Source organism: Falco peregrinus, chromosome 7 (assembly GCF_023634155.1).
Source record: "Falco peregrinus isolate bFalPer1 chromosome 7, bFalPer1.pri, whole genome shotgun sequence".
Taxonomy (NCBI): Eukaryota; Metazoa; Chordata; class Aves; order Falconiformes; family Falconidae; genus Falco; species Falco peregrinus.
In genome coordinates, this window is record NC_073727.1 from 14,311,809 (window position 1) to 14,339,682 (window position 27,874).

The 27,874-nt window shown below is 43.0% G+C and overlaps 1 protein-coding gene across 2 annotated transcripts; it reads left to right on the forward strand.

The window, feature by feature from the left end:
- Window positions 1-206: 206 nt before the first annotated feature.
- On the forward strand, window positions 207-27,852 carry LOC101916882 (24-hydroxycholesterol 7-alpha-hydroxylase). Of its 2 annotated transcripts, XM_005239181.3 has the most exons (12): window positions 207-574; window positions 7,484-7,619; window positions 8,931-9,105; window positions 11,447-11,596; window positions 12,465-12,558; window positions 14,021-14,119; window positions 16,014-16,104; window positions 17,130-17,263; window positions 18,103-18,198; window positions 21,135-21,223; window positions 24,879-24,966; window positions 26,086-27,852. In XM_005239181.3, the coding sequence occupies exons 1-12, from the start codon at window positions 398-400 to the stop codon at window positions 26,155-26,157; spliced, it is 1,401 nt and encodes a 466-aa protein (XP_005239238.1). In that variant the 5' UTR covers window positions 207-397; the 3' UTR covers window positions 26,158-27,852. The 2 variants fall into 2 exon arrangements, with proteins under 2 accessions (XP_005239238.1, XP_027644977.1); XM_027789176.2 differs by lacking the exon at window positions 7,484-7,619 and having other exon boundaries at window positions 454-574.
- Window positions 27,853-27,874: the final 22 nt, after the last annotated feature.

Here is a 27,874-nt window from a genome sequence, read left to right on the forward strand (position 1 = left end):
AACAAACAAACCAACCCCAAACCAACAAAACCCAAATAAACCTGAAGAAAGCAATGCAGTGCTTTGCCAGTGTCCGTGGCTGTGTCCCTGGCTGCTTGGATAGCCTTCCAGCGACTGGTGCAAAGTTCAAGGATTTGTCACAGCAACATCTAAGTTTTGCAAGCGGTGGAGTTGGTCCTCGTCCCAGTAGAGAGGAGAATTGGCTCTGCCTTTCCCAAAACAAGGGCTTGTCCCCTGGGCTGCTTGGTGCTTTGACATCTTGTCTCCATGGCAGTGCTCAGCTGGCAAGAGTGACAAAAGAGGCCGTGTTCATTGACTCGGGCGCCCTGGCCAGCGCAGCCATGCTGGGTGATGCAGCAGGCAGAGCAGCTGCTGCGGCCGGCAGTGAAGAGGCAAAATGGCTCTGGCTGTCCTCTTGGCAGCAGTCCTGGGACTTCTTATTGTCAAGGCTGTTTTGTTTCAGCTGAGAAACCCGGACTCCCCTCCTTGCATCAGGAGCTGGATCCCTTGGTTTGGAGCTGCATTTCAGTTTGGGAAAGCTCCTCTGGAGTTTATAGAGCAAGCTAGAAGCAAGGTAATGGCCGTGGCGTGCCTGCGAGGGGGGTGTGTGCTCAGGGTAGCTGCCTGCGAGGGGAAAGGCGAGGAGAAACTTCTGTGCTGTTTGCCCCTTTCCTGTCACATTTTGTCACGTCAGAAGTGTTTAGCTGGTGAAAGACCGGCTTTGCACCAGTAGCGTTGTGAAGCTGTGGATCTGATCCAGGCATGATCTCTGTGCTGTGATCATCCCGTTTGGACCCAGCACCTCTGCTCTTTTGCTTTTGCAGTCGGGCTAAATGTTCATCTCGGTTTCAGATGATGTGGAAAGCCCTGTGCCAGGTGCCGGGACCAGAAGACTAATTATTTGCATGCCTAAAGTTAGGTGGGATTTTTGAGTACCAGCTGTTGTCCCTCAGCGTTCAAGAGAGACACAGGCATGCTTGGCAGGCAACTTTTTCCATCTTAAAAAAATTACCAAAGGTGGCTGTGAAGATTTACCCCTGGACATGCCTTCCTTTCTCTATGTCTGTGTGATAGAGAGCACCTAAATGAGTAATTTAGATTAGGTGCTTAATTTCTAGGCAGCTAATACTGACATAAAGCCCCATTTGCCATTGTCATTCAGTGATGATACCACCTGCTACTGCAATATCGTCAGGCAATAGCCTCAGGTGTTGGATACTGAAGGACTGCACAGCCCACTACTTGCAAAAACTAACTAAAAGTGAAAACACTGTAACATCCTGAAATTTGAAAAAAAATAATACTAGATGTTTAAAACTTGCTTTCTCATTTTGAACTATTAGATTCCGTATTTGTAAGTACCTCTTTGCAGGCTTGGTTTTTATAAACTTGTGGTGTTAAATGAAAGCAGAGGGTCAAGTATTATCAGCTGAAGTATGAGGTGTAAGAACCTCAAGAGCTGTCAGTCTTGTATTAAAGCACCTTGGGTGCACCACAGAGTAAGCTCACGTGTATGATCTGGAGTTCCTTGGCTTGTTTGAGCTGAACAGGCCAGTTTTAACCTTCTATTACTGTGTCTTTCCTGTATCTTTCATCTGTGCATATCATGATCAGTTATTTGTATGTTTGTCTTAGGGCAGAAATGTAGGACTGGAAGAAAACTCAGTCCAGTCCAGTCTCCTACTATTTCAGGAACAATGCCATATAATCTCTTAAATAAACTGATCAAGCCTCATGTAAGAAAAACAATCATAATGTTTATTTCAATCTTCTCATACAAAGCTGTTAGAGAAGCTCCTTGTTCTGTTGAAAACACATCCTTGTGGCAACCAGATTAAAGCAGCCTGCCAAACTGTCCCTTCCAGTGCAATCCCTTTGGGGGACAGATGTTGCACCATGATTTAAGCTTACTTCACTTGCCTTTTTCCCCAGGAAGCTTTTAGCAAGTTCTCTTAGACAAAATTTTAAAACAAACCTGACAGAAGAGTCCTTTGTGGGGGTTTGTTCACAGATTGAATGAGCAAAACTTTTACATATTAAAGAATGCACTGAAGTAGAAATGCAAACTCAGTGGCTCTCAGTCCATTCATTTGGATGCTCTTTTCCCTGGAGACCCTTTAGGCTGCTGGTGGTGCTATGGCAGCTGCTGACACATCTGAACACACTAGAAACACCTGAAGGACTTTATAAACCCCAGGTTTTGTTGGGACAAAAACCAGAAAAAGAGCTATTTTCAATGGGAGAAAACCCATTGAAAAGCAAAGCAGAAAAATAAGGCTTTCTTAAATATCTCCCCTTTACTGTGTGTTTGCAGATAGGACCTTTCCTTTGACTTTTTTCTTGGCCCAGCAACTCAGCATCCTGGTAATTTGCGACCTCCCTGGGTGCCTCCAGGGACAAGAGGGCCTTCTCCATCACAGGCACGACCGTCCAGCAGTCTCCCTGTCCCTGGGCAGGGCTATTCTCTTGTTCTCCCGTTCCTGTCCTTGAACACCCCAGGCACATCCCTTTCCCTTGCCACCTCCCACACCGGCACGACATGCTGAGGCCAGGAGAGAGAAGCCTTCTCCTGCCTGCTCCTTTTTGAAGGAGTAGGCACTGTAGCATAGTGCAGCCAAATAAAACAGGTGCTGCTGCCAAAGAGGTCGTTAACAGGCATTACAAGTGTTGCAAAATACTTCTGCAATAATGCCAAGCTCCTTCATATTGCCAGAACAGGGGTAAATGTCCTTAGTATGAGCAAGCTCTCCTCTTAAAAGTTAGTGTAGAAACAGGCTCTAGGCAGTGTGAAACCTCTCCAGCTCCGTAGGGTCATTACCTTCAGGGAGGACTTTCACAGTTAGAAATTTCCTCCCCTGGATTAATTCTTCATTCTGTCAAAGTGACACTCATTTATTTTTCTTTCTTAAAGAGTTAGCTTTCTTATTATTGTCCCTTTTGTGTATATCCCTTGCTGCTTTTTCTCTCAACCCCTGGAGCAACACACCCGACTTCCATTGCTTCCAACCCGCACTTTGCCTGAAGTTTGCTGCTTCTGTTTTCCACCTACAGAAGATGATGTGGGCGGGAAGAATTGTCTGGCTTTCCCCTCGTATCATTAGTGTGTCTAAGAAAAGAAAGATCCCCTGCCCTAATGAAATATTTAATCTCTGGTCTAAAAAAAGATGCCACCTCTTCCTCCTAAAGCTCCCTAGTTAGTTACAGCAGTGTTGCAGGTGCTCTGGGATGAGCAGGGTGGGTAACCAGAGCCACCATGCAACGTCAAATACTGGATTCAAAGGATGTTGCTCCTCACTTTGCCTGACAAACATGGTAAGAGTTAATAAGGAATTTCAAATGCTTCTTATCAGTTTGCTAATGAAGCTCGCAAGAAAAGTTCAGTTAAACCCATGAGATTGTTCTGCACTCTCATACAGACCTGTGGATCCATACGTCGCTCTCAGCATGTTGATTGCGTTCAGGACATGGTGCCATATCTCAGGACTCGGCTAGATGCCTCTCAGTCTTATTCTCTGTGTGTGGTTGCGTGAGGGATGGCTTGCTGGCTTACGTGCCACGGGACATGCATCCTGCATGAGGTTTGGTAGAAGGGAAATGGAATGGAGAAGAGGACAAGGCTTCTGGTGGAGAGTTTCCAAAGACAGCGTCCACAGTCGAGTCGCTAATGGTCTGCAACCCTGGTCTCACACACAGAAGATCAAAATTCTAAAGTCCCTGAGATAAAGAACATGGCATTTAACCCATGTGCATGTGCAGGCCAAGGGAGAGAGCCGGCCCAGCGTGAGTCGTAACAACTGCAGCTGTCTCAGCCAAGAGTGGTTGCTCCCTGCCTGGCAGCGCCCCTGGGAAAAACAGCTGTTTCCCTGATTTCCTTCCTTTGGGATTTTGGAGAACATCCTTCTGAAGTTTTTATTTCTCTGCAGTGTTGCTTTCACATAGGCTCAGCTCTGCCTGTCATCGTGGCGTTGCTGTTTTGTGCGGTGTTTCCCAGTCTGTGGACAAAACAGAGCTTTCATGAGTGAAAGCAGCTTCATAGGCCCTAAATCCTAAGAGGATTTTTATTTTGCTTTCTGTATCTCTGTATGTCATCAGGTGTCCTTAAACACTCTTTCAGACAGCAGCAAACTGGAACACAGTGTTGGCAGGTGATGCCTACGCTTCGCTGGTACCTGCCCATAACACAACATGGTAAATGCAGAACTGCTGGGCAGCTTATTCCAGCAGCTGATTTTATTGCATTAGAACATCAGCTTAATTATACTGCGACAAATGGAAAGTGTCTATTCAGGTGTCTGTCTCAAACAGCAGCGATTAGTGGATGCTCAGTACCAGGGTGTGAGGAGCACACCCAGATAAGAGTATGCTGCCTTCTGCTTTTTCTTCCCAGCTTCTGGTCATGAATAATACAGAAACTTTCTGGCCTGAAATTTGCATCCAGATGATCTGACTATGATAACCCAATCTCTTTTGTTACTCTGTGTATAATTTTGGCTTCACAGCATCCCACAGCAATGAATCCATAATTTAACTGTGAGTCATATGAAGAAGGTATTGTCTGGTTTTAAACGAGCTGCCTTTTAGTAGGTGCCCGTGACCTTTGACATTATGAGAAACTGGGAATAATTATTCTCTTTTCACCTTTCCTGGGATCTAAGTCCACTTAGTCTTCTTTCATTGAAACTGTCGTTCACGCTTGCTGTGCATCCCTTTGCCTTTCCTAGCTCAGTATACCCCGCTGAGGTGGAAGGGTCAGAGACACACAGTGAGTTGAAGGTGTGGGCACAGGATGGGTTTAGATGTTTGCTCTCCTTTCTCTGCTCCTTTCCTAGCAAGACGAGAGCTCTAAATTAATGACTAGGACTCGTATAATAGATCTTAGAGTAATTTCAGAATATGATTCTTTTAGGCCTTCTTCTTCTGTGATGTTTCTAGGTTTCCTCATAGTTTAGACTCCTAAATGAGTCCAGATCATGAGTAGACTTTTAATTCCTTCTTCTAAGGAATGAATTAGGAATATGTTTAAGGCCATACACACTTATGTCTTCCTAAAAGCTATATTGGGCTCTTCTTCAGCCTGGGGCTTCCCAGGTCCTTCTTCAGGAGCCTTTTAGAAAGGCACCATGTGTTTGCCTGCCCATCCTCCTGTTGCTGGCGGTGATTTCACAGACCACGGTAGGTAGTTCTGCAGCTTCATATTTTAATCCCTCTGGGGTTTTGAAATATTTATCACCGATTTACCTACCACATGTTGAAGTCTATTCTACTTAATGCTTCCTTTGAAACAAGGTCTCAGTCCGTTACTCGCAGTGAAAGACTCCAGGGTGGGATTTGCCTTAAACTGATGTAATTGCTAATTTAGATTGCTTCCCCACTGGGTTTCTTTACTCTGAGCATTTATCAGGCCCAGCAACATACTGGGAGACTTCCTGTATCTGGTATGTTTGGAAAAGTCTTTATTATTTGGAACAGGGATTGCCATTAGCAGTTTAATCCTTAAACCTTTTTTAGTATTTTGATTTTACATTTAATAATTTATCCAATATAATATTTATTTGTAATTTCCTGTTTGGACACAGAATTCTGCTTTCTAGAAAGATGTGTCTTTGAATATCCACCATCACTGCTGTTCAATGAAGCTGGCTTGTTCTGGAGGTCCGTTATGGAGCTTTATTTTATTTCCTTTTTTTTTTTTTTTTAAATATTGGTTTAATTTTAATTATCGTGAATAGATTGCAGGAGTTTGGTGAGATTCAAAGCCAAACTGTCTGTGTAGTTGTTTACAGGTGAACACGATGGCCAAGCTTTCCCGATGGCCAGTGGACATGCAGTCAGCCCTGTCAGTGAGGCTAAGGGTAGTGCAGCTTACCTTACACAGAGGTGTGCAGCAGCTGGTCAGATGAATCAGTTTTTAGGCTCCCCTGACTGCACAGACTCAATCTCTATTCTCTATCAGGGCAGCTTAGGCATCTTGCTCACATGTAATCATCTAAAATAAAGTGTTCCAATCTTTAATTGAGTGTGACCTTAATTGAATAATTAAGTTTTATTGCAGTTGCTGTTGGTTCAGGTTTAATTTTATTTTGAACTTGGTTTTAAGTACATTTTAATCTTAATTCAAAATCTTAAACAAATCTAATTTAAAAACAAACATGGTACAAATTCACTGATTTTTACCCAGCCTGATGATGAGGACCTGCTGTTATCCATAAAAAAGCAACCTTAGCAATTTAGTTATTATTAAAACAGTATTTTATTTATTATCACCCAGAGAGTTTAAACAGTCATTCTTTAATAATTTACACCTGAAGGACACAATCAAAATTCAATTGATGTCATGAGGAATCTTTTCCTTGGCTTCAAAGAGCTTTTGATGAAGCAGGCTTTACAATGCAGTCACAGGCAACAAAATAAATGGTCGAAGTCAGTGGTATAAACCATGTGCGCAAGGTGGGCTCGAGGCTTTTCAGTACTCCAAACAGATAACAGAAAACTCTTCTCACCCTTGTCAGCAGTGTAACCTGGAAAAGAAAATCAAGTTCCATGATGCGTGTAGAGACTTTATGAAAACCCTGAACATTTCCATATGTACAGTAACTTTGCCAAAAGAAAGTGGTGCTCATATAAATGTAAATGCCGGGCTTCTGATTTCCAAGGCTTTTGCAGAAATTGCCTTGACTAAGCCAAAGATGCTTCATTTCCTAATTTTCATTTTTTTAAGCCTAAATCTGACAGCCAGTAGGTAGTGCATATGTGTTTGCTACTTTACCTACAAATATCAGTGATCCTTTTCATACAGAAGTGAAGCCCTATTGCTGAAAGTTTGGAGAGGGCTCTAGGATAATAGATTAAGGGAAAATGAAAGAATGATTTATGGCATCAAAACCTTTCCCTGAATATAAATCTCAACAAACTCTCTCTCTTCTGCTCAAAGCTTGTTAGCTATTTTGATATTAATCTTTAAACACCCATGCAAGAAAGAAATCATTGGTATCAGCAGAACCTATAAACTGTGAGGGGTGGGGGGGGTGGGAGGAACAACATAAAAAAAACCCACCTGAAACAGATGCAGAAGTAGGAGGTTTTGTTAAAAAAATGTTAATTGGAGTAAGTAGGGTTATGAATTTTTACAATGCAGGTACTTTGCTATGGCAGTGGGTAACCCATCACTCGGGTTCTTTAAATCCAGGTAGGTTGTACTGTTTGAACTGTAATGTCATTCAAATATAAAATTTTACTATCAGAAAAGGAATCTCTTTTACTCTGCAGGAGGTCATGCAGGCACATATGGTGTTCCCCTCTGGTCTGTAAGTCTACAGATTTTGGTCTGATTCATGCTCATCTTTGTGTACCTCTGAACCAAGGTGCACAGAGAGCAGGAAGGACCAAGTCCTCCCTCCTGACCCCTCAGCAGCACTGATGTCCTCTTGGGGCTTCTGTCAAACGTGTTAACAATGCAGTAATGTGAAATCTTTGTTTGTTCCAGCATGGCCCTGTATTCACAATATTTGCTCTGGGAAAACGGTTTACTTTTGTGACTGAGGAAGAAGGCACTGAAGCATTTTTTAAATCAAAAGACTTAAATTTTGAACAGGCAGTACAACAAGCTGTCGAGAACACAGGTAAATGAGACCTAGCTCTTTTTTAATGGGAATCAAATCTAGTTACCCAGGAACATTAAACCCCAATCCAAAGCTCATTGCCTTTTTGAACATGCCTTAAACACTTATCTTAACCCATGACCATGCTATAAAATGAAGGTGAAATTAAATTCCTTCGTGGGGATCCAGAACTATAAGCCTGCAAGGTGATTTGGATTCAGTCTCAAGGGATCAAAGGTTTCTCATCCAGAGACTGTTACTACTTTTATTATCAAGGAATGCCAGTTTGAGATCAGGTCCTTTTCTGTGGCTAGACACTACACCTCTGTGTACCAGGTTTGGAGCAATAGTATGTTGTCCTATCACTTAATTTGAAGACCATCTTGTAGCAATAATTAGTTGTAACCCTGCAGTACAACAGTCATTAGAAAGGGGTGAGGTATATGTGCCATCCACAATGGCGTGCTCCATCAGCTCGTGCCTATATCCATGTGAATTTATGCAGATAGGAATTCTTTGAGTAGTTTGGCGATTTTGGACTGTGGAATGGGAGAGAAGCAACTTGCCAGAGAGATTAAATCACAGAATCCCTGTGGCTGGAAGGCACTGATGGAGTCCACCTAGTCCACGCCCCTGCTTGGAGCAATGCCAGTGACAGCAGGTTGCTCAGAGCTGTGCCCAGTTGGATTTTGAGTATCTCCAAGAATGGAGACTCCTCAGCCTCTCTGGGCAAAGTGTTCCTGTATTGGACCATCCTCACAATAAAAACATTCCTATGTCTCAATGGAATCTCCGGCGTTGCCGTTTGTGCCTTTTGGCTCCTGCCCTAAGAAGAGCCTGGCCTCATCTCCTTTATCACCAGACGTTTACCCACACTGATAAGTTTCCCCCGAGCCTTCTCTTCTCCAGGTGGAACAGTCCCAGCTCTCTCAGCCTCTCACGGTCTGACTGAGACGATGTACTACTATAGCATGAAGACCCAAACTTTTTTTTTCTTGAATTAATTTATTTTTCATTTTAGTCAGTTCTGTGGAGCACGTGCACACCTCTGTACATCCATACTGACGCCGGGTGGAAATCTCTGGATTGTCGATTCTGGCACTGAAGCTTCATGAGGCAGGAAGATGTTACACAGACTGGTAGAAGCAGAGGGCTTACCAAAATCTTTACAGGGTTAGACAGAAGCTTTCTGGGAATTTCACTCTAGGAAAATGAGGGTTAAAGCATTCAAATTAGAGTCACAAGTTATGTGTAAAAAAATTCACTCTACCCTTCAGTGAAAATCTATTTTGTCTACTTTCCAAAATGTTTTTTGTTTCTTTTTGTATTTAGTTTCTGTCCCGGCAGAAGCATTTTATCAGAACCACAGTAATCTCTACAGCATGATGAAAGGAAAAATGGGTCCCTCCAATCTGCACATGTTCATGGGCACTTTGTGTAAGGAACTACATGAGCACATGGCACGTCTGGGCACAGGGGGCACAGGCGACCTCAATGACCTGGTAAGGTAAGGGATCTCTGCAAGCCCGTCTCTAATGCATGACTATCCTCTACAGAAGCAGAGATGTTTCTGTAAAGCAGGTGGAGCTTGATTGTAGAGGAATTATAGAGGAATGAAGCTGGGTTAATTAGCATTGATAACATACAGCTGTGGGCTGGCTTCAGGGGTGGTGGGTTGGCCGATGTGGATAATGTGCAGCTGTGGCTGGTTCCTGCTAAGTAGTGAAATAGCTCTAAGGGGTAGGAACGAGAAGGACTGTATGAAGAGTTGTTCTGGATTAAGAGAGACCTGGAAGAGGGAGAAGCAGGGAGCCTGGATGAGGAGAGGTTGGCTGGGAAAGGAGCCTAGAAAAGGAAGAATCCAGACACAGCAGAGGTGAAGAGCAGGTGAACTGGCTTGAAGAGGATGGAGAAACAGCACGGACGGTAGATGAACTTTTGAAACCTTGTGGGGGGTGGGTGGCTGTGCCAGGGCAAGGTGTGGGAGCTACTCATTGAAGTCAACCTGGTATGGGGTGGTAAAAGCCTTGTTGCAGCCGGCTAGTTTGGATAGTGTTGTGACACTTGATCATCTGAATTACCTGTTTGGAAATAAAAAGAAAACACAGCATCTTCCAGCAAACCCTGTTTCCCAAAAGATGGGATAAAAGCCTCATGTTTATAAAGAATTTATGAACACACAAAATGCTTGATCTTCAGCAGGATGAAAACCTTGCCTGCATGTTTTGGGGCAAGCTTAGCCCAAAACTTAAGACTTCTGCAACTGATTTTGCAGCCAGAACTTCATCCTTCATGCAGAAAAAATACCTTTACTAGCAATTTCACGTGACAAGAGCTTTTAACTCCTTCCTGATTGTCTGGGACAATGTCTATTTCTTATCTGTCAGGACTACAAGTAGAATATTGCCTTTGGCTTGGACCTGTTTCTAATGCCTCACATACAGGTTGTCTTTTGCTCGCTTCTTCTGCATAATGCAACTAAGATACAGCTTTTTACTGCAGCTAAAACACTGAGCATCTGTCACTTCAACTACTGCAGTTTGGATTAACTGGGGAAAAACTTTGGAGAACGGGGCTTTGAAACCTCCCAGCCCTCATCCCAGTGGTCTCAATAATGGGGTGCCAGCCCCCACATCCCATGGTGTTCCCCAACCTGTCTTCTGAGATCAAAGTCACATTTGCTTCTTGTGGAAAAAATGGACAGTCATCAAATCAGTAGCGTGGTGCACCACTGCCTGGTACGATAATACTGGCTCACATTTTCTTGTTATTCCCCTATCAGAATCCATCTGTGGTCTTTCACCTGGGCTCAAGTTTCTGAGGGCAGGAGTGGACCTGGTGTTCTGTGCTGTATTGGCACCAGCACAGACCGTGGTCCGCAATGAGTCAGTGGTGCTGTGGGCATACAAGTCCTACATGGGGCATCCCATCCTTCTGCATCCTTGATGCAGCCCTGGGGACAGGGTGTTCTTCCCACTGCCATGGCTGTCATGGCATCCAAGTCAGCTGTTATTTGTTTAATTTCTTTTTTTAAATGGTCATATGCTAGATGATAAATTACACTATGCATAAAAGTCATCCACAGTAAATTGGGGGTGTGTGTGTGACCTGTTCTTACAGTTTTGCCAAACAAGGCAGGTTAAAAGAATTGGAATGCTATGCTCTGGATAACTGTTATGTAGCTGCCTCAAAATTAAATCCACAAAGCCAGCAGGTGGCTCCAGCTTTCTTATGATATGTAGAAAAGCAGGAAAGTGAAAGAGCTATTGCCCAAAATAAACGTACAGAAGCAGTAACTGGAACCCAGCAAAGACTGCATAAGGGTTTCTCAGAGCTCAGGAGTACAGGTGAAGTGGTCTAAGAAAGGAGCTCAGTCTGCAGGACAACAGAGGCGCAAACAGGGAAGGGCTGAGACAAAGACAAAACAGAAGAGCATTGTTCTGTCCAGGAAAGCTGTAGCCCGAAGAAGGATTTCCCAGGGTGTTTGGTGGCAGAAGGGTTTGTGCAATGCCCCCAAGGTCCTCGTGGGATAACCTGAAATAAGAGATACTGAGGAGAAGGGGACCTCAGTGTGCCAGAGCCTTTCTCCTCAAGTGACCAAACGCTAAGTGATAAAATTCAGCCACATGCAGAAAACTAGTCTGAGGTCTGTGCATCTCCCAGCCTCTGCGTAAAATCTGTGATAAGGGTGTGAGTGAGATAAGAGCCTTGTGCCAGTCCCTCCATATTGGCATGACGCTTGAGTCCCACCGTTTTGCTGTTGGTAATTCAACGTGCTGTGTTCTGCCCTAAAACTGCTGCTGCAGCTTCCCTGTGGCCTGTAAGTCACGGGGATCTTGTCCTTGCAGGCACGTCATGTATCCAGCAGTGGTGAACACTTTGTTTGGAAAAGGCATCTGCCCAACAAGTCAGAGTGAAATCAAGGAGTTTGAAGAACATTTTCAGAAGTACGATGAGGACTTTGAATACGCTTCTCAGATGCCTGAGTGCTTCCTGAGGTAACGGAGCAGAGATGATGCTCGTGGTGTACCCATTAGAGGCATTATGCTTGCTGGAATATCAGCCATGGGAGACATTTCCCCCGGAGGGTGATCTACTGTCTTTATTGATGGTGTGTCCTTGGGTCAGGCAGGTTTTCAGCTAGATACTTCAAAAAAGTTCTGACCTTGTCTCATGCATTTTCCTGGCATAAAGCAGAAACAGCTTTGTTCAGATGGGCAGGGTCCAGCTGTCAGGGAGCAGCAGAACTGGGAAATAGGAAAAGGCCTGAGCCTAAATGTGAGTCACAAGCTGAGGGGATCCCCAACGGGGCATCTCTCTGCTCCGTCGCACACCTAAGCTGTTTTCCAGCAGACTGATCCCAGGTTATGTGGCTGCACTGTCACAGACTTGACCTTGGATAGAGGCAACTAAACCCTGAGGAAGGGAAGGAAGCGCATGCAGAGCCTATCCGTGCTCTCGGGGCCATGGTAGTGCTGTAAGCACCTCAAAATAGCCTTCAAAAAGAATTAAGTATGCTCTAAAACTGTGGCTTTGATTTTCTTAGGGAGAATCATTTTTTAAATGGTAGGCCAATCTCTCCAAAGCCACAATGAAAACCTGTAGTGAAATGGATATGAAAATCTAGGAGTCTGCAGTCACAGGTCCTGGATGCAAAATGAAGTCTGGCCAAGGTGAAGGTCTTGGACATGCTGTTCCTCATGTCAGTCAACACTACTGTCAGTCAGACTGACACTTGAGTATTCATCAACTGACTGCTGCCCCAGGGCTTTTGGAAAAAAAACGGAAGAGCCCTTCTCATGGAAAAGGAAATTTTGTTTGTGTTGCCTCAGTTAAGTACTTCTTGTTGATTGCTTTTCTTTACAGGAACTGGTCTAAATCCAAAAAATGGCTTCTAAATTTATTTGAGAAAGTAGTGTCAGATGCTGAAAGGACCAACCCTTCAGAGACCACATCCAAGGTAAACATCTGAGGCTATGAAATAAGATGACTTCCTTGTATATATTCTGACTGAAGTGACGGAGGGCAGGAATTATTTCAGTACTGGAAGAAATAAGCCAAATATGTCAGCTTTTATAGCTATACCTTAATTGTCCAGTATTGCTGTCACCTACATTAGGACAGACTCAGAAATTTGAGTCTCTTACTCCTCAGTTTAGTTTATTTTCTACAATTCTGAGAACTGACATCTTCCTCTAGGGAACTTTAAGCCAAGGGTTTAGAGCTACGACCCATCACAAGCTTCCAGTATCGCAGTTGAAAGAGGTGAGAGAAAGACCTCTTCAGTTGTTTCCCTGAGGGCACAGTGCTGTGAAATTTCAAAACCATACATGTACTATTTTTAAACCCTGGTGTAGAGTGAGTAGATCCTCTAGCAGCCAGACTAGTAGAAAATAGCAGATTACTGGATTGGAAGCCAAGTACCCTAAATATTGATTGTGTCAAAGCTGTGATAAGTTGTCCCCTGGTTATTCTCCTTAGCTATGGCAGGAATTCTGTCTATACGGCTGACAAATGCGACAGCAGTCTGGCCTGGGAATTTTGATCTACCAAATGCTTATAGAACAGATCACTAAACAAACCAGGTTTTGTTTAGACTTTAAAAGCTTTACATACCAAGATAATTTCTTTCATAAAATAAACCAGAATAGTGGAAAGAAAGAGAGGGCTGGAGAGGGGATGGTGGGAGGTAAGAAGGTGCAGGAACTAGGAGGCATGAACCCAGTGCCTTAGATTGGGTGGGAATTTGGAAATAGAAGTAGTCATTTTTTTTTCAAGGTCAGGTTTTTTCCCCTCTAAAAAGCAGACAGGAAGCTTTGCCTTGAACGCATGGTTGCCCTGTATTTAAGGAAATACCATAAACAAAAGCTGATCCCAGAACATCACACAGTTGCTATAGCTTCAAAGAATATCAAGCCATTGAAGTCACTGGTTAGGTCACTAACAAAGCACTTGGAACTAGGGAGTTTGCAGATATATCAGGCCATCTTTTCGTAACAAGCACCTTTTTGGCAGGAACAGAGAGAATATTTCCATTCATTCAACTGGTTCAGTGCCATTTTCAGGTTCTTTGAAGTAGAGAATTAGAGCAGGAACTGAAAAAGAATAGAGATTTTTCTTTCTTCCATGTACAAACAACAATGGGGAGTGAGGGAACCAAATCCCCTAAAAACTGTAAGAAAATGAAATGCAGTGCAAGTGTTCAGTAGGGATTCACGTGGTGCGTTGACTTCTGGCCCCCTGCCTTTGAGTGAGTCTCACTTTCTCTTAACAGCTGTCTTCTCTTTGTGACTGCAAAGAAACCATAATTAACATTACCTCTCTTTGTCTATGTTATATCCTTGAATTCTAGTAAGCCCTACCCTAAACTAGATTGATATATATTTTTGGAAATACACATGATTATCTTTTCTTTCTAACAGACACTACTGCATCATCTCCTGGATAACTTGCAAGGAAAACATCTAGCTCCCAATTACGGTCTCCTAATGCTCTGGGCTTCCCAAGCAAATGCTGTCCCTGTAAGTACATCAGCTAGAGGAACACCTCCTCTCCATCCTATTCAAAAGCCTGTATTTTGGAAGAAAAGACTTTGAACCAGAGGTCACACACACAGCATGTATTCCAAAGAAGGGATTATCACGCCCACATGCATCACTACAAATATACCCAGGCTGCAATGTCACAGAAGCAATGACAAGAAAAGCTCTTCCTGTATTTTTCCTAAATTATGATGTCCCTTATCATCATATTGCAGGAACATGTGTCTAATAGCTATTAAGATCGCAGTCTTAAGCTGTGAAGAGCATTTAACTCTGTTTTGAAGCACTGTGGCTGTATAGAGTAGAGACTATTTTAAATAGCCTGGTGTTGCCAATTGTAAAGAATATCAAAAGCGTAGTATAGCGTAACTTCATCTGTGTGTAAATCCTTGAGTGAATTTGGCTCTTCTGCTTTGGGGGATCTGCTGTACAAATGCCAGTGTGGCTTTAGGGGAAGAAAAGCAAGTTTGATTCTGCTGCCACTTAAGTTTTGTCTATATTAGAAACAGATTTGATGGACTAATGATACAGATATAAGCATGCTAACAAGACAAATACATCTAACATAGCTTAAGCTGACCAAAGACATTTATAGGAATTTCTCAGATGAAAAATCCATAGCAGCAAAAACATCCTTTATTTACCATGACTACTAAGCTCTTTCCAGCACAGTTATGTCTGTTACAGATGTGCTTTAGAAAAAAATGGTAGCGAGTTATTTTTATATGTACTCCTAATGGATAGATCTACGGTTTTTACTAAGACTGGATATTACTACATTTTACCCTAAAGGAATTTCATCCATTTCAGTGAAGTTTCTGTGGATTCACGTGTTGGTATGAGTGAGAGGCATGGCCTCCTGTCTGATACCAGGATAACTGACATTCCTTCCACAACCCTATCATTACTTACTTCTGTAATATTCAGCTGTAAATAGACATACAGATATTTTGCTTTCTCAGAATAGTCACAACTACTGTTCTGGTGACTGGAATGATGAAAAGAAGGCCTTTCACCTTCCAAGGGGATTTTTTACAAGTCCATTAGACCCTCTTATCTGAAACAATTCAATTATCCCTCCTCAGCCCATGCAGTGAAGCCACATCGTCCAGGTGCTGTACAAGAAAACTAAGCTACCATATTTGTTTTGCAGAAGGAGGGCTGCATCCACGTGGGGCTGTTTGGGAAATAACAGTAAGAGTTCTCATCCCTCACCAGCACAGATGGCCTGTGACCAGATCTGTGTGCAGGCTGCATCTCCTGCTAGCTCAGCAAGAGGAGGGAGACTCCTGGCAGTGCTGCAAGTCCTTCTGGTTTCATCCTACTTAAGAGGATTTTCTCCTTTCCTAGATTTCTTGATTTTCAACTTCATTGCATAATCAGTTAGTAAATTATTCCTAAAGGGGATATACTACTGCTTGTTTTCCTGTTAATTAAAACTTTTCCTGTCCATTTTAGTGTCACTCTATGACAATGCCCTGCAAATTATTTAACATAATTTCTGCTAATATTGGTAGGGATTTAGTATTTATTTTTTTCCAGTCATGCAGCTAAATCTAATCACAATGATTTAGTAATTAATTTTAACACCTAGTTATTTGAAATTAAAGAAAGGATTCAGTGTTTCAAAGCTCAAAGCCAAAGCCGTATAATGTTCGCTGAAGATAAGTACACAGCAGATGACTAGACATAATCTCCCAGGATCTGAGCCCTTAAATGTGGATTTACCCGGGAAGCACAGCTCACTGTGTGCCCCAGCTACAACAGGCACACAAAAATATGCAAATGTTTTCACCTGCCTCTGTGATTTGCTATGAAGATACTGTAATTCTGTTCCATATTCCAGAATTAAAGTACTTTCATCTCTATTTAGATTGCATTTTGGACCCTTGTTTTCATACTCTCTTGTCCTTCCATTTACAAGAAAATCATGGAAGACCTGGCTTCTGTTTTTGGCAAAGCAGGTAATAAATCTAGTCCTGTCCTTCTGGAACCTAGAAATGATTTATTTGTGTTGGCCCAGCACACGGCACACTTGGTTCAATGCTAGGAATAACGAATGTTGCTGCTAAGGATACAAGTGATAGCACAGAGTCCAGCTCTGAGTTCATTACCCAGCATGAGCTTGACATATTTTTAACCAAAACCCCTTTTGATGTTAGCAAAAGAAGGTAGAAAAAGGGCGATATGTATTTGTCTCTTTGTCCCACACCTATCATTTAGACCTAGATTTGTATTAACTAGTCTTGTGGGTTTTCCATGCATCTATGACAGGGTCAGACAAGGTTTCTCAATTCAGCTGCATTTCACGGTGTGATGTTCACCAGTTACAGCTATTCTGTGGAAAAACAGGCCAGGACCTGTTCTCTCTTGCCTCATCTGAGGGCAGTTTGTCTGGCATGATTCATGCTCCCACGACTGATCTCTTTCCCTCAAAAACCAGTCGCCTACTGGGAGCAGTCACTCACATATGCAGTTCCCTGAACCATGCTCAGACTTTCATGGAAGACTCTTAGTTGACATGGGTCAAACCGTATCGAGGAACGTGTCAATAATTAACCAATAAGGAAAATCACAAACCAGTGCTTAAGCCTTTCTCCTGGCCCTGTTTCATTCACTAGTGTTAACGCAGCCCAGGAGCTCAGCCATGGCTTCTTGTCTTGGTGCCTACAGTCCCAGAGATTTCCATGCAATGTCCTACCAAAGTATTGAAAAAGTCCAGGGACTCTCAACTTCAAAGATGACCTTTGTTTATGCTGTATCTCCACCTACCTCAGACTTATTAGATTATCTTCAGTGACTTTCCTTAAATTGTACTGGTTTTGGTCCATTTATTTACTTTGAAATATAAAGAAAATTTCTGGGTGTAAGCAAGGTCTCGAAGTCTTGAGGTATTCTGTCAAAAGTTCCAAAGCAAGACATGTCAGCGTGTATCAGAACAGGTATGAAGTCTAGTTTTTACACAGTCATCTTTCTCATGCCACAACAGGTAAAGATCAGCTAGAAGTCTCTGAAGAGGACCTTAAGAAGCTGCCTTTTATTAAATGGTGCACTTTGGAAGCCATACGGCTGAGGTCTCCAGGTGCAATCACCAAGAAAGTAGTAAACCCAATAAGAATTCAGGTGAGGTTTGTTGGTTTTTTTCCCCCCAAAGGGAAGCTGTATGATTTGTCTAGAAAGGAATCTCCCAACAGATCTGGATAAAATTAAATAGTAGAGGTGTTGCACAGTCTCACATAACTGTTTAACAGAATTATTCAGCATCACTAATTTAACAGTGGTTTTGCTTCTCTTGCTCAGTCTTTGTTTTTAATTTTGAATTGATTTTAGATTGTATCGAATTGAGCTGGAGATACTGTGCTGATGGTATATGAAGTAGTAATCAGACACAACAAGTATAGTAGAAGGGACCACGATTTAGTGACTGATAAAACTTCTTTTCTATTCATCCTCTTCACTGCCACTCAGAATGGAATGCCAGCATTCAGAAGTCGGACTAATAAATGTTTGGGAGAAAAACACTATCTTACAGAATCAGCGCTCATGCCTATTTCATACTAAAGTCCCATAAAGGTTTACTGAGATATGAGACTTTCTATGAATTTGTTTGCACTGTAGGAAGTGTTTAACAAAAGTTTTAGAAAAAAGTACCAGCTCACATGGTACATCAAGAAGCAGGAAAGACAGAAATCATGTTTCTATTATTTCAATACCTAAAAAAACAAATTAGAACAAAAATAGTCTTTCCATCTTCTCCACTGTTTATGACTTTTTTTTTTTTATGGGAAAAAAGTGGCAACAGTACGAAGCAGCTTCAAACATGTAATATGCCCATAGCGGCTTTACCACATTCACTTGTCCTCTGTTAGGATCTTCTGCTGATGGAATAGAAGTATTAAGGAAAGACTGTGAGTTGAATATGTGATTTCTCTGTTTTCTTAGAGTTTTTTTCTCCTTTTCAGAATTTCACCATCCCTGCAGGTGACATGCTGATGTTGTCACCGTATTGGTTGCACAGAAATCCAAAATATTTTCCTGACCCAGAAATGTTCAAACCTGTAAGTTGTCACTCTTAGTGTGAGCATTTTGCTGTCTTTTCTCCTCTTCACTCATTTCACAACAAAAGCACATAGACAAATTGGCTTAAAGTTGGTTTGGGGGATGGTGGTATATACAGAGAACATGCACAAAAAGAGGAGCCTGTAGGAATAAGCAAGACTTTAAAGTTCAGTTATATGTTGCAAATAATATGGTAATACTTTATGTCACTTTGATCTTGATTCAAAGCTCATCATGGAAAGATCCCACTGATTGAACCCATCTTGCCTGACTAACCTGATCTCCTTCTATGACAAGGTCACCAACTTAGTGGATGAGGGAAAAGCTGTGGATGTCATCAACCTGGATGTTAGTAAAGCTTTTGACGTGATTGCTCACAGCATTGTCCTGGAGAAACCGGCTGCTCATGTCTTGGAATGGGCATACTTTACGCTGGGTTAAAAGCTGGCTGGCTGGCCGGGCCCAGAGAGAGGTGGTGGATGGAGCTACATCCAGCTGGCAGCTGGTCACAGGCGGTGTTCCCCAGGGCTCAGCACTGGGGCCAGTTCTGTTTAATATCTTTATCGATGATCTGGGCGAGGGGACCGAGTGCACCCTCAGTCAGGTTGCAGATGACACCAAGTTGCGGGGGGAGTGTTAATCTTCTTGAAGGCAGGAGGCTCTGCAGAGGGGTATGGGCCGAGGCCAATGGCACGAGGTTCGACCAGGCTCAGTGCCGGGTCCTGCCCCTGGGTCACAGCAACCCCAGGCAGCGCTACAGGCTGGGGGCAGGGGGCTGGGAAGGTGCCTGGTGGGAAAGGGCCTGGGGGTGCTGGTCAGCAGCCGGCTGGGCATGAGCCAGCTGTGTGCCCAGGTGGCCATCAGCATCCTGGCTGGTATCCGAAAGAGTGTGGCCATCAGGAGCAGGGCAGTGCCCGTCCCCCTGCGCTGGGCACCGGTGAGGCCGCCCCTGGACCCCTGTGTTCAGCTTTGGGACCCTCACTGCAGGGGGACGTGGAGGGGCTGGAGCGTGTCCAGAGCCGGGCAGGGGCTGGGGCAGGGGCTGGGGCACAGGGCTGATGAGGAGCGGCTGAGGGACCTGGGGGGGTTCAGCCTGGGGAAGAGGAGGCTCAGGGGGGACCTTACCGCTCCCTACAGCTGCCTGAGAGGGGATTGTAGGCTGGTGGGGTCGGTCTCTTCTCCCAGGTAACAAGTGACAGGACAAGAGGCTGTTTCATCAGGTTGTGTCGGGGGAGGTTTAGATTGGAGATTAGGAAAATGTCTTCACCAAAAGGGTTGTCAAGTATTGGAACAGGCTGCCCAGGGAAGTGGTTGAGTCACCATCCCTGGAGGTATTTAAGACATGTAGATGTGCTACTTGGGGACACAGTTTAGTGGTGGACTCAGCTGTGTTAGTTTAATGGTTGGACTCCATGATCTTACAGGTCTTTTCCAGCCTAACCAATTCTATGATGCTAAGATTCCAAGTGCTTTCCTCTTCCTCTCATTTGTTTGTATAGCTCATCTCCATGTATTTACCTAGGTTCGCTGGTCTTTCCAGTCAGATGATTTCTTGTAGATATTAGCTCTGCTAATTCAGTAGTTCATCTAGAGTTTCTTGATTATTATTACACTCCAGGTGGCCGCGTGGGCAGGCTTGTAAACTGCTCTTTTTAGCACCAGCTGATATGGAACAGTTTGTCTTTTTTATAGAAATGCATTAAGGAGTAATTTAAACAAAATTTCCCTTCTAGCAAACTCTTCACCAATTTAAAATCCCTTATAACAATTCCTGCCTGTCTGAAATCCGAAGCAGAAACCCTGATGCATTACCCTCTAGTTACATAATTCTTAAAAAAACAAGCTAGTTTGTTTTTTAGAAATTCACATTTCTTCCATGAGGAATAGGGCATTGCCATTCCAAATGTATCACCTTGCTTCAGCACCGCTGAGATTTTTTTCTTGCTTTTATTGGATTTTGATGTTAATAGGTTTCCTCTTCAGAAAACAGCCATAGCTGAACCGCCCCCCCCAAAAAAAACCCAAACAAAACCCCCAAACAACCAAACCAACCAACCAAACAAACAAAAACCCAAACCACCCACAAGATTACACCTTCTCTAAGACAGCTTCATCAGACCAGGTAGCCACCATAAACTTGACAGGGCTTTAGTTGAAGGCCTTGGTAGAGCTGCACTGAGTTTCTGGAAGCTGGTATAGTTTGTCACTCAGCATTCAAGAGATTTACTTCTGTCAGTGTCACTCACACAAACTTTAGCCCATATTGCTTTATTCCTTGTGTTGTTCCCTTGCTCTTAAAGCAGCTCAGGATGGAGCAAGGAGCCCTCAGGGTACAGACAGGCTGGTTTTGTTGGAAAATAGTTCTTTTTCTCACACACCGGCTTGCACCTGAGAATGGGACTGTGCAATCCTTGCGTCTCACCTGTGTTACGGCTCATACACCTTGCATTTGTCTGTGCACAGCACCTTGGAAATGGCTGCTGAGCAAGATCTGCACGAGCCATCTGTGCGCCCTGATACAATTTTGTGGCTGAGGGAAGGTACTGGTTGAACATTTGCTTTGACTGTGCATCTACTTAAAAGGAGATGGTCACATTTTTATAGGCATTTCAATAGCTCAAGATCCAGGATTTAGAAAAAAGGAGGGTGTGTGTGTGTACAGGAAGAATGCTTTCAGGGTGATTTTTAAAACCTCTCTAGCACTAGCACTTTGAGGCACCAAGTATGTTTCAAATGTGACCCTAATTTCTTTTCCTGAGTAGGTACTGCCTTTTGAATTCAGACTCTTGCCACCAACAGGTTGAATGCACAAAAATGGCATCAGTGCAACTTTGTATTGAGGATTAGCTGTCCAAGGTCATTTTTAGCCTGGAGAAATAAAGTTAAGCTTTATTTATATAAGGCTGATTTGGAAAAAAAAAGTTTCTTCCCACAGGATCGTTGGAAAGAGGCAAATTTAGAGAAGAATGCTTTCTTGGACAGCTTTGTGGCATTTGGAGGAGGGAAGCATCAGTGTCCAGGAAGGTCAGTGAAACAGCTGGGGTTTATTTATTCCCAAACCCTGCAGAGAACAACTCTCTTGAATGGGGCTCCTCTTACACTTGGAGGTAAAGTGTTTTCACTGCTTTGCTCTTTGCCAGTCCCCTAATGTTCAGTATTATCTGGACGTTCTTTAACTGATTTGAAAGTGGTTTAATTCCTGGAAAAGACAGGTAAAGTCACGATGTAAAAGTAGAATCTGACTCTATTATATCAAAGGATATCTCCCAGGGAGGGAATCAGCCTCACTCTGCTGCTGCTGAGGCATCTTTTCATCTGGGGAGGGTTGTTGCACTTACAAACATGCCAGTTTACAGAGGTGTGGAGGTTGCCATAAACTGGTTCTAAACTAACCTAAAGAACATTTCTCTTGGTGGTCTGAGACACTTTTTCCATCCTCTATGATGTCATCGACATGTTTGCTAATCTTCAAATGTCTTAACTGGCTCCTCTCTGTTTGACTCTTGTCTTTGCATTAAGGCCCACACGATTTCAGAAGGGCTTAAATTGCAGATCCTGCCTCTCTTCACTCCTCCAGCAATGCCAGTCTCGATGCTTCCTGCATTCCTTCTGTTGTTTGTTTTCTCTGCTGTCCCTCTTCCTGGAACAAGGCCCAGGGAGCCAGCTGCTCCTCATTTCTGTGTTCAAACATCTCTATGCTCAGTCCTCTGCCTTCAAAACCTGGTCTCCTCTAAGCAGCAAGTAACCAAGAATCCATAAAACTAGTCAATTTAACTCAAGAGTCCCAAGCAGAGCAAGGAATCGAGAGGGTGTCACAGAGGATCTGCATTCTTGAATCTGCACCCTATAGCAGGCCAGACATGAGTGTCAGATAAAACTTTGTGAAGGCATTAAAGACATAAACAACATGAATAAAAATGCATTCACTATTTAGGCTTGCCAGAGCAAAGTGCTCACTCACTGCTGTACCTCCATGGCTCGTGCCATATTCCTGAGCTAAATATGAGCACAGCCCCATTCCCGGCAAGGGCGACAGCAGAACTCACGAGAGGCATCTGCAGGTACAGCACAAGCTGCAAAACAGTGTTTCTGAAAGCTGCTTGTTTATGTGTACTGACCTATTTCTTTGTTCAGGCTGTTCTCTGGACTCTGCTAATATCTTTAAAATAAGTTTGTCGTTAGAAAGAATATCATAACATTTCTACATAGTCAATGGATGGAGAATCTTTTTCTTGCTAACATGAGAAAAAGTCCTTTCAAACCCTTTGGCAGTCCACATGGTAACACACACCTTTATGCTTTTCAGCAATAATTCTAAAAGAATAATATGCTGGTTTTGGAAGAAGGGAAATTAAATCAAGGGATGTATCTAGATCCCAGGTTGCAGATTTCCTTGGTATGACTGAATGAAACAATGATATTTCAAGTTTAAGATGCATTTTCATTTGATTCAGTACTGGGATTTATAAGGGAAATGTCTTAAACATTTAATTTCTCCATTGCTAACATTCATCATGAAATTATAAGCTAATTTAATCAAATGGAAAACTAGAAAATAACTTATTTGTCAAATATTCCTGCAAACTGACATGGGAAGAGCTCCCAAAAGTCATTTCTGTGCGATCTTTTTTACCTAAAGGAAAAATGTGATGGTAGTGAAGCTACTTTTGTCTAACCAGGTGACTATTGCCTGTGCTACTGTGCTTATCTTGCATAGCTCTGTCTGTTGTCTCCTATCCTTTGCTGGCATTGTAAACCCTTCAGCACAACGGTCGTGACTTCCTTCTCAGACTCCATTTACTGCAGGACCTCAGTCCACAGCTGGGCTCCTGAGTTCCAGCACAACTCCAATACGTAGCAGTGCACTGGGGGCAAGATTTCAGAAAGGACATCTTTGTCCAACCCCCTTGTCACTAAATAAAATAGAAAGGCATTAGCGACTCAGAGTTTTTACAGGAAAAACTGCTCTAGGACTCAGTCATGAATATGAAAGACAGGTGGGAACTAAGCTGCAAGAAAGCTCATGGGTTCTGCTCATTACAATGTGCTGTGGGCGAGAAGGACACACTGGGGTCTGCAGTCCTGCCTTTCACTCCTGGGCTGTCCCTCTGGCCACCCTTGGACATGTGTGTATCACCCTTGTGTCTCAGCACCTCTATTTGCAGAGGAGAGTAACAGCAGCAGCCTGTTGGGAAAAGCACTCTGAGATGGCACGGTGGGAAGTGCTGTGCCCAGTTGCTGGTTATATCCGTTGCTGCTCAGACAGATCACAGATGAACACCGCCGCAGGTACAGAGGTGTCAGTGGGCCAGCCTGCATCCCGCTCTGCGTGTGTTTGGAGGACAGCCCTCTGTAAACACAGCATTTCCACTGTCAGGGCAACCTAGAGGCATTTTGGTGTTTGGTTGCATCATGGTACATCCGTGCCAAACCAGTGAGGATGGCTCAGAGGCAGGAGCTCATGCAGCAGGGCCCAGGGCTGCACTGTGCAAACAGCGCAGTGGCTGCAAGGAGCCCACCTTTGTCCGGTGCTGCCAGCATGGCATTTGGGCTAGTAAATCCTGCCTGACCTGAGCTGATTTCCACTGAAATATCCCTGCACTGCATTCCCCCAAGCCCAAGGTCACCAAAAGCTCTCTATCTCAAGGTAGTTCCGATGGGAAATCACAGAGGTAAGTTGGGTCTGATGCTACACCAAAACAAAGAGGCATCCTCCCATTCTGGAGCACAGGACGGCTCAGTGCGCAGATCTGGATGGCTCTGCAGGAGTCAGGAGTCAGCGCGGGGCTCCTGGGGCTTATTAGCTTCCTCTTCACACCTGCCAGGCCAAACCCAGGCTGACACCACGTGCAGTCATGTGGCCTTCTTCCCAGTGAATTCCCCAACAGTTGCTTTACCCAACTTTTCCAGCTTCTTTCAGATAATGGAAAATAACTTGTGTAGAAGAGCAAGGTAGTATCACAATTTTAACTAGGTATTTAAACCATGCCTAACTCTGCAAGTGACTAATCCTATGACCTGGCGTAGGTGCATGCTAGTCCCTAAATGCAGAAGGCGCTTGTACGTATAAACATTAAAAAATAATAGCCTAGAGGAGTTCACCTGCAGTTATTTGAAATCTTCTCCGGACTGAGTAAGAAAGACCTTTCTGAGAGTGTTACAGAAAAAAAAAATCATGCCCTTGGGTCTCATACTGCATTCTAATGCTGACGCATTAAATAATAACTCCCGCTGTCACAGCTACTCTGATGTCATCAGACTCCCAGCTGTATTATATAACTTTATATAGCACAATTAGTCATATAGCCTTTTCTATATTTGACTGTCTTCTCACTCCTATGAAGTTACTTCAAGTCAGCAAGCGTTAGAAGAATGTAAATGTTTACACAGTGGAAAAAACCATAATGATAAGGGGCTGTTTTAAAATAGGGTGTCAGAGGGATACTGTTGGTCTAATGTTTCACTAGAAAGAAGGGACAGCTGCTGCGTTCGTGTTCTTTGCTCGGTGATGCAGAAGCTGAACAAAGCTACAGCATATTTTCCTTCTGACGATAAACTTTCAGGCAGAACTAAAACATGGAATGTAAAATCTGTCAAAGACACCCCGTTTCTTATCTGATGATAAACCATGTGTGATTGTTAGGCTGGATAGCTGATGTTTTCCTCCCTTTTCTTGCAGGTGGTTTGCTATCATGGAAATCCAGTTGTTCGTTGTGCTATTCCTATACAAATATGAATTTGTGCTTTTGGATGCAGTACCAAAGGAGGTAAAAGATCTGTGCATTTATATAGCATTCCACATCTTTATATCCTTCATTCACCACGCTCAGATGAACAACCGTGCTCAACTGTGGTTATGTATAATGAAGCAAAATTTTGAGAGGAGTGTTGATAAAACATGTAATGAATAATTCCATCTTTGTTTTAACTCAGAAAAGCCAGAGTAACTCCAGCAATGTTTGTGGTACTGCACTGTCTATACAAGAAAGCACCTAAAAAGTATTTTGTCTTATCATTACATAAATATTGCAAAAGATTTTATTACTGCTTTCTGCTGTTCATAAAAACAATGAATAGGGAACTGGATTAATACTTTAAAGACAGGAAATCAGATGCAGCACTCACGGTGCTCTTCCACTACATATCGAGTGATGGAAGATAAATGATTAGGGTAAGAATGAAGGAGCAACCATGAAACAGAAAGGTTTTACCATTAAGGGTGAGTGGTGCAGTCTCCACTCTAAGCAGTAACTTCTTCCTCTGTATGCACTGTCTCCTTTCCACTTTCTAAAAATCATTTTTCCTCCCAAACATGCACTGTTGCTAAGTAAGTGTACCTATCTGTCACAACCTAAACATGACACACATACTCTATAGCTAAACTGCCAAGGAGAAAAGGGAGAAGCTTAGAGTGGCAGGGGCTTTGTATGATTGCCCTTTAGGCTGGAAGATGGAAGCTCTGAGAATTTAATTCCTCTCCTTGAAGAACGTGGGAGCTGATCTCAAGTAGTGATAGGAAGTCCACCCAGAATATGGAAGAAGGTTGTTTCTTCCTGACTGATGGTGTGTTGCTACACCAGCTCTCACTGGAGTGGATTGTAACTTGGGTCTGCACCCACAGGCTATTATGCTAGCGAAGATATTCAAAATCATTTGAGTTTCTTAAGACTTCATGTGTCTCTGTCAGACTCTATCAGAGTGGAATAAAAGTAATCCATGAAGGCCCTACTCAGTGGCTTCAGCAAAGCCAAGAAATACTCTCGGTATTTAGCTTTGGTTCTTTTAAGACTGAAGCTCCAAGAATATGTTTGTATCTTAATACTAAAGCATGATGATAATTCCATTAACTAACTTAAATGATTCTACTAATTTTCTTGTTTTTGCAGAGCCCTTTACATTTGGTGGGGACACAGCAACCCATGGCACCGTTCTGGGTCCAGTACAAATGCCGGGAATAAAAGTTGCCTGGCACTAACCTTCCTTTGCCAGCCACCCCTGGATGGATGGACCACTGAGCTGCTTCCCTATCCTACATCTTCAGATAGGTTCTCTGCCTTAACAGTGTTTAATTTTGACTGTAAATGCTATATACATCCCTGCATTGTGGTATGCCATACCAGTGTAGCTGTACCTGTGCTTCTCACCTGTTTGCCTACCTCCTGCTTTAAAAATCAAGCTCTCCTGCTGCAGTCATAATTTGTGGGCCAATTATTCGCAGACTTTGCAAATCTGATATACTAAACTTACCAACCAGACATTCAGGACAAAAAGCTGCGATGTTTGGAAATCCTGCATGGAGGTCAAGCTAGAACCAATGGAAAAGCAGGTCCCTTGGGCCAGGTCACTGCTTCCTGTGGGTCTCCTCGAACCAAGGCCAAAGTGGTGCCTCATGCTAAGAAATCAGATTGGTAGCTCCATATGGCTCCCCGGTGCTGGTGTGCACAAATCACGGGACAGTGCTGAGCACAGACCTCCGGATCAGATCCACAGCCATGATAAACTAGCGTGACTTACATATCACTGCCTGTGAAGGTAGATGAACATCTGGCCTGCTCTGCCTACAATCAGTGCCAACTTTTTGCAAATAAAATGCATTTGTAATGGAAAAATTGCAAGTATGGGAAACACTGGGCTCTTGTTCTGTTGGAGCACCTAAAACTTCTACTGAGCTTTACTTGACTTCTACTGAGCTTTACTTGCTCCAGAGGATTCAGAATCAGTCCTTGCATGAATATGCAATGAAAGTTTGATCGTGATGTTTGGCTTCTAATGAAGTGACTGCAAGAAAAGCTACTGCTATTCATTAGATGGGTTGTCTAATATCTGGAACATTTTTGCTTTCCCTTTAACATGACTTACTTATAGAACAAAGAACAAATTGCACAAATTAAAAATATTTAATCCTATAAGGAACACCTAGTAAAAGTTGTTCGAAGAAGCTGTCAGGTAAGTTCAGATACCAACATTTTAACTGCTGCCAGATCTTATATATGATAATAGCTGGCATGTATTTTTAGTCTTTTAAGTAAAGATTATTCATCATTTTAGAAGTATTTGCAAAAAAACCTCCACAAATGGACTTTCAACAACTGTAAAACCTATGGGAATGATATCCAGAGGAAAATAACACATTGTATATTTCATTACATGGTTGGATTACCTCAGTCAGGGATACATCAATGTAACAAACTTTAATGATTTATATGGCTGGAAAATTATTTGTTCAGCTTCCAATTCAGCTTATAATTGTTAACTCTGCAAGAGTGGCACTCTTAACTGCTGTTCCAGTATCTCTTCCATAACTGAAAACTATTCTCTTGGTTTTCACATGATTATTAGCCAAAAGTGTATATTTTAATTTTAAAATTTGGTAATGTCCACAATATTTGTTCAGGTATCCTGTAGTCTTGCAAAGATAATTTTTTTTCAACTTGCATTTTTCATTTTTCTGTTTAATTGATTTTGGGGGGGGGGGGGGGGGTGTTTTGGTTGTGATTTTTTTTTCCCTCAAGAAAGGTAACTCAAAAAAGCAAAATTCTGTAATGAGAAACTTGGCTTTGAAGTAAGATGTCCATAAAGGAAAGTATAACCTGAAGGTCAGCATCAATTTGGTTGGAATCAATAAAAGGCATGTGAAGCCACCTGTGAAGACATACAGACACACCACTGCACTGG

Excerpts from the sequence above, each read along its gene's own strand:
- LOC101916882 (XM_005239181.3), top strand. The coding sequence starts at position 398 with ATGGCTCTGGCTGTCCTCTTGGCAGCAGTCCTGGGACTTCTTATTGTC. Across the intron at positions 14,120-16,013 it reads CCCAAGCAAATGCTGTCCCT|ATTGCATTTTGGACCCTTGT; the intron begins GTAAGTACATCA and ends ATCTCTATTTAG. Across the intron at positions 17,264-18,102 it reads TAAACCCAATAAGAATTCAG|AATTTCACCATCCCTGCAGG; the intron begins GTGAGGTTTGTT and ends TCTCCTTTTCAG.